The sequence below is a fragment of the Clarias gariepinus genome, chromosome 21 (genome assembly GCF_024256425.1).
Source record: "Clarias gariepinus isolate MV-2021 ecotype Netherlands chromosome 21, CGAR_prim_01v2, whole genome shotgun sequence".
Taxonomy (NCBI): domain Eukaryota; kingdom Metazoa; phylum Chordata; class Actinopteri; order Siluriformes; family Clariidae; genus Clarias; species Clarias gariepinus.
Genome location: NC_071120.1, coordinates 11023281 through 11035717, shown reverse-complemented (window position 1 = coordinate 11035717; position 12437 = coordinate 11023281). Strand labels below are relative to the sequence as shown.

General features: G+C 40.6%; 1 protein-coding gene across 6 annotated transcripts in view; it reads left to right on the top strand.

Annotated features, from left to right (window-relative positions):
* Positions 1-12437, top strand: part of clip1a (CAP-GLY domain containing linker protein 1a) — a 41358-nt gene that overhangs the window by 4464 nt on the left and 24457 nt on the right. For 3 of the 6 annotated variants that reach the window (XM_053480608.1, XM_053480603.1, XM_053480606.1), the window contains 10 exons: positions 122-283; positions 389-966; positions 1882-2006; positions 2572-2785; positions 4207-4404; positions 4546-4649; positions 6102-6162; positions 8680-8784; positions 10462-11370; positions 11519-11635. In XM_053480608.1, the coding sequence (XP_053336583.1) occupies positions 196-283; positions 389-966; positions 1882-2006; positions 2572-2785; positions 4207-4404; positions 4546-4649; positions 6102-6162; positions 8680-8784; positions 10462-11370; positions 11519-11635 (2499 nt within the window). In that variant the 5' untranslated portion in view covers positions 122-195. Of the gene's footprint in view, positions 1-49; positions 284-388; positions 967-1881; positions 2007-2571; positions 2786-4206; positions 4405-4545; positions 4650-6101; positions 6163-8679; positions 8785-10461; positions 11371-11518; positions 11636-12437 lie in introns of all 6 variants that reach the window. The other 3 variants (XM_053480604.1, XM_053480605.1, XM_053480607.1) reach the window with 2 other exon arrangements.

The window sequence follows — 12437 nt, the reverse complement described above, 5'->3', positions numbered from 1 at the left end:
TTCGCTGATGCTTGTGTTTTCTTGTTTTTCACTTTTTTTTTTTAAATAGAATCACCACTTTTCTTACCCCACTTCCCTTTTTTTTATTTTTTTTTTATGGTCCCTGTTGTAAAACCGTCAGTGTGCTGCTGCAAGTTATTAGACGGAGTCAATGGTTTGTGACAAGCCAGTTTACGAGGAACAAACGGAGAAATCATGAGTACAGCCAAGCCCAGCGGACTCAAAGCCCCCAGCAAGATCAGCAGACCAGCTGGGACCGGGACCAGCAAGACGTCCCCAACCTGTAAGTCCGAGTTTTCAGTTGTATGCAAACCACATCTAGTACTTACAATTTCTTAAGATGAATTCTCACATATTTAAAAAATAACATTATTTTTCATTTTCTTAGCTGCTGCAGCTAAATCAGTTTCAGGTGACAAAGCTTCGTCTGAAACCCCGGATGCAGCTGAGGAGTTTAAAGTTGGCGATCGAGTTTGGGTGAACGGGAACAAGCCGGGCTACGTTCAGTTCCTTGGAGAGACCCAGTTTGCCCCAGGACAATGGGCCGGCATCGTGCTGGACGAGCCGATCGGGAAAAACGACGGCTCGGTGGCAGGAGTGCGCTACTTTCAATCCGATCCTTTGAGGGGTATTTTTACACGGCCCTCCAAGCTTTCCAGAGTGGAGGGTGAAGCTAATGGGACGACGACGGCGCCCGCTTCTCCGACACCCCCCGCGACAGCGACGACGACGACAGCGCCGCCTGCCACTCCGGCGCCCGCTCCGGCCACCACTCCCGTCACCCCTCCGGCGGCTGCTTCAGAAACCGCCCCAGCTGTCGCTCCGCCGGCTAGCGCAGCAACCAAAAAACCTGCCAAGCCTGCCTCGACCCTGACTCGCTCGGCTTCTGAGTCAGTGTCCAACCTGTCAGAGGCAGGCTCTGTGAAGAAAGGGGAGCGCGAGCTAAAGATGGGCGACCGTGTCCTGGTGAGGACGTTGGCTAAATTTTTTTTCTCTTATTTGTAATATAAAATACAGTAGCTTTTAATGATGAATATATTATGCTTTAAAACAAGTCAGTTTCTTTCTCGTGAGTATCAGCATAAAATAATACAATGTTGTTATTATTATTATAATAAATATTACCTACAAAAAAAAAAAAAAGGTTGAAATGCTTTTTGTAGCCAGTGAGCAAAATATCTTGGTAAACACGGGGGTGTTTAAGTCAAACCGGGACTTGTGGTAATATTTTAAATGGTAGCTCATAAATTTTATTTTTTTTAATAAATCATAAAATTGATTCCCGTTTCCACAGTGTGTCACAGTAAAACGTTTCAACAGTGCAATGGTTTTAAAGAAGCTTGTAAGTGTCTAATGAAATCTACACACAATATGTCGTCATGGTTAAAATAAAATATAAAATAGAAATAAAAAATGTAAAAAAAAAAAAAGCTGTATAAATAAACTGTATTCCTGTGAACATTAAACGATCACCTGATGCTTAAAAATCAACTGATAACTTGTGGGAGAGACGCATCTGTTTGTGTGAACTGTACACGCAGTCGTTTACCAACAGGAACTTGGACGTTGTTGCCACGTCCACCATAACAGTCCTGACCTCACTCCAAGCCATTTCCACACCTTTGGGCCGTGAAGCAGACATTCGGATCGTGGTTCTGGTGTACTGAGAGAACTTAATACCTCGATTGTATCCAAGCGCTAGTGAAACACTGAGATTAGTCCATTAGTGTAGCAGCGGATTAAAAAGAGAAGTAAAGGGAGATTTTACTCTCATAACTGTGTTCTGCTCAATCAGAAGTCCCAGTTTGACTCGAACGCTCCTGGTAATATCTACAAACAGTGTGTTAATCGGAATAATAATAATCTCAATTGATGTTGTAGGTTGGTGGGAGCAAAGCCGGTGTAGTACGCTTTTTAGGGGAAACAGATTTTGCCAAAGGTGAGTGGTGTGGAGTGGAGCTGGACGAGCCTTTAGGGAAGAACGATGGTGCGGTGGCTGGAACCAGGTACACACATGCATTACACACTGATCCTAATGTGTTCATTCATTATTTATTACTTGAAAGCAAATATCACAGGGCCTCCGAGTGGCGCAGTTGTAAAGCGCTCGCCCTATCATCTGGGGGGCGCTGGTTCGAACCCCGGGTGATGCTGTTTTCCTCTCACAGCCGGAGGCACAGAGAGAGCTGATTGGCCGAGCTCTCTCAAGGGGGAGGGATGAGAGGTACTTGCGCACCCACATAAATCACGGCTCTACAGCCAATCAAGGGCGACCGGAGCTCGCGCACGCGGAAGGAGCGGCTAGCGCTTTCCTCCGAGTGTGTTACTCCGCCCCTAACGGTGCGTGAGCAAGCAGTTCGAAAAGATGCGGGATCTCTTCGCCCTCCCGACTGAGTGGTAATAGTAGCCTTAATGTGGGAGCCCCCTGGCGACAGGGAGGAATTGGCTGCGATTAATATTGGGGAGAAAATTGGAAAACCCCAAAAAAAAGAATAAAATAAAAGAAAGAAAGCAAATATCACGACATTAAGTACAAAGTGATTATTGTTTTTTTTGTCTTGTTTTTTCCAGGTACTTCCAGTGTCAGCCCAAGTACGGTCTTTTTGCCCCGGTGCACAAGGTGACGCGCATCGGCTTCCCCTCCACCACTCCGGCCAAGGCTAAGGCCGCAGCGCGGAAGGTGTCTACGCCGGCAGGTTTGAAACGCAGCCCGAGCTCCTCCTCAATCAGCTCCATGAGCTCCGTGGCGTCGTCTGTGAGCGGCAAGCCCAGCCGCACCGGTCTGGTGAGTCACCTTTGCACCAAACCTGCTTTCACACTCGTTAACAGAATATTTAGTGACGTCTGGCCTACAGGGTTTGAGTTTGTCCTCTGAAGTTGTCTTTCTACTTTATCAGCATTGTCGTTATTTATATTTTGTTCAAGTAGGCTTTATTGTCACTTCAACCATATACAGTTAGTACACAGTGAAACGAAACAACGTTTCTCCAGGACCAAGGTGCTACATGCAACATAAAATTCTACCTCTAAACATAAAATTACAACATAAATTAACAGAAAAACTAATCTATAACTAACTAAGAGGCCTAGTTAGCTGGCTAGCAGAGAGAAGACAGATTGACCTAACATAAATTACAACAGAAACTACCTAACGAAGGAAGACTATCTACAGGGTTTTTTACGACAACATAAAGTGCATTTGCAAATGTGCAAACAAAAGCAACAAAGTGACAGTGCGACAACATAACATAATAATAAGGTGTTGAGGTGATGAGTTGAGGTAGTTTCAAGAATTAAGAAGTTAAGAAGTGCCAAAGTGCCAAAAGTAGTCCAGTAATGAATATTGTGCAAAAGAGCATTTACAGGTTGGTGTGTACGATAGTTTGGTGGTGTAGGTCAGTGTGTTTGCGCTTTGTATTGATTAGTCAGTCCAGTCTCAATGTTTTGAGGTAGTTGAGTTAAGCTGAGTGATAATGTTTGTGTGTGTGTGTGTGTGTGTGTGTGTGTGTTTATCAGTTCAGTCCCTTTTTGTTGAGAAGGCAGGTAGCTTGTGGAACAAAAAAAACTGTTGCACAGTCCGGATGTGTGGGCCCAAATGCTTCGGTACCTTTTTCCAGATGGCAGGAGAGTGAAGTGTGTGTAAGAGGGGTGTGTCCGATCAGCCACAATGTTGGTGGCTTTGCAGCGTGTGGGGTAGATGTCTTCAATAGAGGGAAGAAAGACCCAGATGATCATCTCTGCTGTTCTCACTATCCGCTGTAGGGTCTTGCGGTCTGATATGGCACAATTCCCAAACGAGACAGTGATGCAGCTGCTCAGGATGCTCTCGATAGTTCCTCTATAAAAGGTGGTCAGGATCGGTGGTGGAAGCTGGGCCTTCCTCAGTCTTCTTAGAAAGAAAAGACGTTTGGGCTTTCTTGTGTAGGGAGCTGGTGTTAAGGGACCACCTGAGGTCCTTCTCTAGGTGGACACCCAGGAATTTGGTGCTTTCGATGACCTCCACAGAGGAGCCGTTGATGCTCAGTGGAAAATGGTCCCAGTGACCCTCTCACTCAGTGTCAGATGTTTTTATGGCAGTCCAGAGTATATGGAGCTTCAGCAGCAAGGAATTAGTAGCTAAAGTAGAACGAAGATAAATGTGAATAAACATCTAATTTATAACATAACCAGTTTTAACATCTCTGTCTCGTTCTTGTGCCTGTGTAGCTGACGGAAACCTCGTCGAGGTACACGCGGAAGATCTCAGGCACCACGGCACTCCAGGAGGCTCTGAAGGAGAAGCAGCAGCACATCGAGCAGCTCCTTGCCGAGCGTGACCTGGAGCGGGCCGAGGTCGCTAAAGCCACTAGCCAAGTAGGAGAAGTGGAGCAGGAGCTCAGCATCCTCAGAGAAGGTCAAGAACAGGTCAGGAACACGGTTTCACAGCCTACATAGGGCAAAGCAGATTTTTTAATAATAATAATAATAATGTGGTAAATACTTATACGGTTTATTTAGATTTTTTCATTAAAAAAAAATTTTTTTTTTAAATGTTTGTTTGTGTAGTATGTGGCTGATATGGAGGCCAAAATGGATGATCTGCGCAGCCTGGTGGAGGCTGCAGACAGGGAAAAGGTGGAGCTTTTGAATCAGCTAGAGGAAGAAAGGAGGTAAGACGGTTCTAGATTGGAGCAAGTAGTAGATACACAGTGGAACCTTGGATCGCGAGCATGATTCATTCTGGAAGTGTGCTTGTATATCAAAGTACTTGTATATCAAAGTGAATTTCCTCCATAAGAAATAATAGGAACACAGATGATTCGTTCCACAACCCAAAGATATTAATATAAAAATCATTAAAACAAAATATAAAAAAATAAAAAATTAACCTGCACTTTACCTTTAAAAAGAACGTTAGACGTTCTCTTTCTCACACACATACACACACAGTCACAAGGTTATAGTAAACAGTACAGGCGCGCACAGTGACGCATGTGCACTGAGACTGAGCATGGGAGACAATTACCCACAATCCCACAGTGCCAGTAAGAAAAACCATAGGCTCAGTTGTGATCATATGACGCTCGGCAGACAAAGTGTATACGTACTACAGTACTTGTGTATATTAAGACCTCGGTTGTTTGACAAGTTATTAATAGTTTATTTTTAAATTTTGCTCGTCTTGCAAAAAACGCTCACAGACCAAGTTTCTGACAATCCAAGGTTCCACTGTAATGACTTTGCTTGCAGTCTGTAAGCCAGAATAAGTGCAGCTTACTATATTTTGTTAATTACTTTATTTTATTTATTTATTATCTAGATGTGCTCGCTCGAAATTAGTTCAGGTGGAATTTAATTTTACACTCAAACTGCACACTGTTACCCTGATGAGATCGCGTTTATTAGATATATTTCAATCGCACACTCATAAGCGCGTATTGAAAAATGTACAGCGCCATCTGTTGGATTTGAGATAAACTGATGATTTCATCAAACACAAACAGCCAGACTAAAGTTCCAGAAATTGTCACATCTATGATGTGTTCTGTTACTTATCTTGCGTCTTACCCAAATATTTTTTTTTGAATATACAAAGATTGCCAACTTTTCAGTTTTATTATTATGTATAGATTTAATTTTTATTTCATTATTACAGCGATCTTGCTGGTTGTTCTGCAGTATAAATTTGCATGTAAATAAGTTCCTTTTATATTCACTGTGTTTCTTTCTTGCACAATAAACTAAACTTTGTAATCTGTAGAAATTCTGAGAGTGTGACCTGTGACTGGTTTGATTTTTCCCCTCTGGCAAGCATAACTAATAACAGAGTGGGGAGGTACTGAATTCTGTAGTTAAGTGTTGGACAACTTGAGAAAACCAGCCGTTTTACTAAAAAAAAAAAAAAAAAAAACTTTCATGATTGTTGGCTCTTTTAATACAAAAGACCTGTTAAATATATTATTATTATTATGATTACGAAGTGCAAAGTAATGAGAGCAGATGTAATGATCTTTTCTATTGTTTTATTTATTTATTTTTATTTAGCTGGTTTAATTTTCTGCATGTGTGTGTGTGAGAGAGAGAGAAAGAATATGATCTCGAATCTTTTTGTGCACCAACAGAAAAGTGGAAGACCTCCAGTTTCGTGTGGAAGAAGCGTGTATTACCAAAGGAGACCTGGAGGTAAAGACTCGTTGGTGCAGGTTCCACTCACACACCGCATTAGTGTCCAGATTTTTGTTCGTTTTTCGGATGTCATGTGCAGTTCATAGTAGGTACTAAACCATAGTAGGTGTTTTAGTGACAATGAAAAAAAGCCCTCATCACTTGAATTCATCATTGTTCCTTCATCTCCTCCATAAATTTTTTTTTTTTCTTGCTCTTCACCTAAAGTTTAGAATGTAGATCGGGGATTAAAGGTTTCAGGCCACACATTAAGCGGCATGAAGAAAGTGAGTTTCATATAAAATCATTTTTGTGAATTAACAAGCCTGAGTTCTTGAAGAAATCCTCACAGAACCCTTGTTGTCGGTCTTCGCTAGTTGCGTCTAGAGGGTCACTCGTGGTTGAGGTGGTGACTAATCACTGACTAATGGATGAATTAATATTTTCTTATATTAACTTGTATGTTTGTGGGGGCTACTAACTGAAAACACGCGACTCACCAGCTGTCTATCATCTTCTCATGATGAGTCTGGCTTGCTGTAACTTTGTCGAAGGTACCACCTGTAATGCATGACCTTAAAAGTCGACAAAACCAACAAACCAGACCGTTAATGTTCTCTACTCTTTGTTGTTTAAGGAGAAACTGTACGCAGTGAAGCATCTGAAGAGCTCTGCCACTGTGACAGTGCACTGTTTAAATGTTATCTATGTGTATTACTGCAGTGCTGGCTGTTTCAGTGACATCATTATACATAACTTATCAGCTCACATGATGTATAGAGATCAACAGCTCCCCAAAACAGTGGGAACCGTTATACTGGAGGTGACTAAGGTGAAGAGACAATCTAGTGAAAGTGCTCTCTGTCGTAGTCTGCTCATAACTATAGTATTAACATGAACCCGACTAAATCAAATAGAAATCACAGCCTGTTTTATACCTGGTGGCATCATATTATCACATTTAATGTTACTATATTATTTGTACTTTAACACCAGTACATGTCTGTGCGATAACAATATAGCTATTTAGCAGTACTCTGAAATACATCTTTAAGTTCCTGACTGTTAATACAAGATTATTTTGCCACATATTACAACTGCGATTTATTACTTCTTAATTAGATTTAAGAATTAAACTTCTTAGTTTAAACTCTTGGATGTACTGTTTTGTATTTAAACACAGTTATTTATTTCTTTACGAGGATGTTTGCCAGTACTTATTTATCAACTCAGAAATAAAAAATATTAAATACTTATTATTGACAAACTGCCAGTGTGTGACTAGAGTGTGCCACCTGTAGGATTATAGAGGAACAGCAATGTATCATCATCTCAAATGTAAACACATAGCAATAAAAAATATGTATGATACTAATTATAATTATGATTTTTTTATTATTATTTTGGAGACAGTGTGGCAAAGAATTACAATACATCACTGACTCTATTTTTTTTATGTTTTGTTTATTTATTTATTTATTTATTTATTTATTTTTAGCTATCTCTAATAAGAATCTTCTTAAGTGTCAAATTGTTAGTCCTGATTCGCAGTGCATCTCTAATACACTTTGTGGCTGACAGCATGTGATCACCTGAAGTTCAGACCCGTGTGTGTTTTTGCTCAAACTGGTTGTAATTGTATTGAATGTCTTTTGTAAATCAAGTACATTCAGGTATGTTGGTCAGGTGCTCACAAAATATTTGCCTTGTAGTGTATTTTGGTCATCTCTGATTCGAAATCTTCAGTGGAATTCAGAAACTTCAGCTGCAGAAGCTTATGCGTCAAACAGCTGGACACAAAACAGCTGGACAATTTCCCATTACCGAGTGCTGAGTATAAAACAGGCTGTGATTCTGTCAAAAGTTAAAGCGCACATGTTCAACTTAACCGTAATTATTATTTAATTTAAAATCTCCTTGGCATTGTAAGAAGCCTTTCGTATTTTTAAACAGTTTTTAATTTTATATATTTTTTCGTATTATGTAAGTATATTCGTTGCTGTTATAAAATTAGATTTTCCTCTAGCAGCGAGGCTTACACCGCAGCAATATCACAACCATTGCATATTTTGCTAGTATTTATTAAATAGTGCTTTTTTGTTTTTGTTTGTTTATTAGACCTAAATAAAACGTGTTTATAAAATCAGATAATTTTTATTATTCTAAGGCCATACAGTTTTAAATTAGAACTTCAGGAGCTCTGGTGCTCTCCAGGATTTTCTCCTTAGAGTTTCTGTTGTGTTAATCTGCTCGCTCGCTCGCTCGCTCACTTACACACTTCATCTTTTACAAAAGCCTATTGACCCTGACTGATTTGTATCCTCCAGATATTTTATACTGGAGACAAACCTCTACAATGTTTCTGCATCCGGCGGTGTTCTCATGCATTCTTACTTTTTTTTTTTACATTACCTGCATGTGACATCTCACCTCATTCTTATTTCCCCTCCCTCTTCTCACCTTGTGCATTGGGCTGGCATGTGATGGTGGCACTGGTTGTGTTTTCTTCCTCTCCCCCTCCTTCTGTACTAACAGACGCAGACCAGACGGGAGCATGCCCTCCTTAAGGAGATCGAGCAAAGTCTGCTCTTTGAAAAGACCAAAGCTGAGAAACTCCAGAGGGAGTTAGAAGACTCTAGGGTAAAGGATCTCTCTGTGTGCTTTGACCGGGTTGCTCAGGATGTTTCAGGGCCAAAATGATGTGAAGTTCTGTCTGCTCATTTAGTGCATATTTAGTGCAAAGGAAAAACATTGAATGCTCTTCTATTTTTACACAGTTATTTACCTGCGTGTGAACCATTTAAAAAAATGCCAAGTCATTCTTCAGGCGTTCCTGTTCAGACCTGGGGCAAACGTGTACTTGAATTAGAATGAATCGTACGTCTAATTGTACATCGTACAACTTTTAGCGGGAAGAATCTCTTCTTTGATTTATCAGGAGAGATTCTCCCCGCTAAATGCTGTACTATTGAACCTGACCCATGGAAAAAAAAAACATGTTAAAAATATGGTATTTTTAACATGTTTTGAAAAATATAAAGAATTATTTTTTCCTATGTATGTAAATTTATGTCCCACCCTATATATGTGTGTGTAAGTGAGAGAGAGACTTTTATTTTCTATATAAATTATTTATTTAGTAGTTATTTCTTAAGTATTTGTATCACCAGATGTTGGTTGGCTAACTAAACGGTCAGAAATGCAAAAGTGCTATATTTGTCCAAAAATTGTAGTTAATTAAGACTGAAATGTAAAATTACACTAAACATACTTTTTACAAATATAAAATTACAGTACAACATTTGATGATCACATCAGCTGTGTTCAGAATATGTTGTTGTATTTTTTTATATACATGCATGTCTGGTTTTTTTTTTTTTTTCCCTTTTTAAAGATGGACAATTCGACACATATAAAACTAATAAGTAATTAATTTGGTAATTAAATAATAAGTGATGAAATAAATTTCTTTTTGGTTTAAATAAGTACATGATATAAATTACATTGTCCTTAATGTGATTTTAAACAATAATGTCACCGATAATTGATTCCTAAAACAAAGCTTTGGATTCTCATAAATAAAATTAATGCTGGGACACGTATCTGTTCTGTAATCACATAAATTACATCAAATAGTTCAAAATTCAAACAGAAGCTAAAGTTAAATGTTTGTGTTTGCCCAGGTCTGACTGTATATCTAGGTTTTAAAATTGTACACACAAGTTTTGAAAAACATAACACGGTCCCTCTTATGTCTATGTCTGTCTAATCATGGTTTTAACACTAACCACCAGGAAATTTTTATTTTTTTAAGTTTTACACACACTCCTTATCAAAGGTAAACTTTTCTGGCGATTTGGGTTATATTTATTTAAGCCCAGTTAATAAGTTTGATTGCGGACGTGATGAGTCAGCATATTTGTATTTACTAGTTTCAGTAGCTTAAGCACCTTGTCTGTTACGGTTATTTGTTATCTGCTAAGGGAGAATAAAGCAAAGATTTACACTGAGTAGCACTCATTTCACTGCATTTTTATTTATTAAATGTGTTTTTTTTCTCATATGTGTTTAGTTTATTAAATTAAACACGGTATGTGTAGGCTACCTGTCCTCACTTGTTAAGTTTGTTTTTGGAACTCGTGACAGCGATGAAATGACCGTGTACTTCCTGTTCTCATTCAGATAAAGTGCTTGAATCCAGCTCTGTTAATAAACTTGTTTGTTTTTAAGAGATCTTATCATTACCCTGTATCTTTGGATTGCACTTTCTTAGGAAGTGTTTTTTCTACGAGACTACCGGTTGTCCCCTGTCTTTAGGTTGCTACGGTCTCTGAGAAGTCTCGCATCCTCGAACTGGAAAGGGATCTTACTTTAAGAGACAAAGAAGTGGCCGCCCTTCAGAAACACTTGCAGGCTGGCCCTGGACAATCAACTGGGGACCCGACAGCACCGGTCCTCCAGGAAGAACTCAGTTTGCTTCGGACCCAGCTCTCCTCTCAAACTGCTAGCAATGAGATTGCACTAGCTGCCTTGCGTACAAAGCTGGACGCAGAAACAAAAGCACACAGCGAGGCTTTGTCCCAAATCCAGGCCTCATCAGCACTTCTATCAAAAGACAACGAGCAGCTTCGTGCCCGATTGGCCGAGGCAGAAAAGGAGAACGCGGATGTCATCGAGCTGTGGCGCTCCAAGCTAGCTTCGGCTATCGCCTCTCATCAGCAAGCCATGGAGGAGCTTAGGGCTTCCTCGGGTAAGGGGGCCGAAGCGGACCAGGCCGCCGAGCTCATGCTGCGAGAAACTTTGGAAAGGCAAAAGTTGGAGCACCAACTCAGGCTAGAGGAATGTCTAGCTAAGCACAATACTGAAGCTAAAAGATGGGCACAAGATGTCGAAGAGCTGAAGAAACAGCTGCATGCCGTGACCGAGGAGAAGGAGCGTCTGGTGGAATCTCTCCGCACTAACCTGGAGAGCGCGGAGGATCAGCACCTGGTTGAGCTTGAGGAAGCGCTGGGAAAGCTGCACAATGCTGAGATTAGGGTGAAGGAGCTAGAAGAGGACAACTCTAAATTAGGGCACCAGGTGGAGGAGAGGACTCGGGAGGTTCAGGACCAAAATGCTCTCATTCAGACGCTTAGCTCTCACCAGAGCCAAGGGGAACAGGACGTCCAAAATCTGTTGGCTCGAGTCGAGGAAACGGAGGGCAAGGCCCGCGTGCAGGAAGGAAAGGTAAGGTTACTTGTTGTTATTTAAAAAAAAATACTAAATGTCCAGTGATTTCCAAAGATGTCGGAGCACTTTGAGGAAAATAGCTCTACACTTAATTGGATGATGTCATCTGTGTGTGTTTCTAATTCACATTTCTTATGGACTTTAGGTTACTGAGCTGAACACCATGCTGGATAGCAAACAGAAGGAGCTGGATGGACTGCAGGAAACCCTGGCCTCGGTGCAGCAAATTAAGAACTCGTTGGAGCAACAACTTTTGGAGTTGGTAAGAGATTGGTTTTTAAGAATTGCTTTTCTTTTTATATGTGAAAGGGAAACATGGCTTCTGCAGAGATTTTCTGTCATTATATCGCTGGTATATTGTGTGACATCTATTAAGTGATAGTGGACAAATCAGTTAGCTGGGAAGATTTTATCCCCCTGGATTTTAGTCTTTTATTTGGTGATTAGGTTCAGTGACCAGAAAATGGTCCGCACATGTAGGGCTGGACAATAATTCGATATTAATATACATCACGATAGAATTTTTTCTATAACGATTTTGTGTGATACGATTTTTAAACACATTTCCGATATTTCGATATACATTTGAATATATGAGCAAACGGTTTTTCTCTCTTTCGCTGCGGAATTGTAGGTAATCACCTTCCCTGCTAGGTCTTAGTGCTCGTCTCTTACTGGTATAATCAACATCCGTGCACGCGTGTTATATTTACTATAACACTGTGGCCATGTGTGTGAAACATATTTCATTTTGTGTTTGTACAGCGCGCGTATAAAGCAAAAGCAAGTCTCATAGAGGGTAAAAATCAGTTTTTCCTCTCCTCTCGTGTGTCGCGACAGAGCGGAGTTTGTGTGTAAGGCAGCTTCGCACACACAGGCACACACTCGCCTTTACCCGAAAGGAGTTGGGGGCGGGTTGTGTTTGCTGTAAAGGCGCACGCGCACACACACACTCGCCCTTACAGCCCCCACCCACCCCCAACTCCTTTCGGGTAAATGCGAGTGTGTCTATGTGTGTGCGGAGTACACACACATACACACACTCCTGAGAGAGAGTATTATAT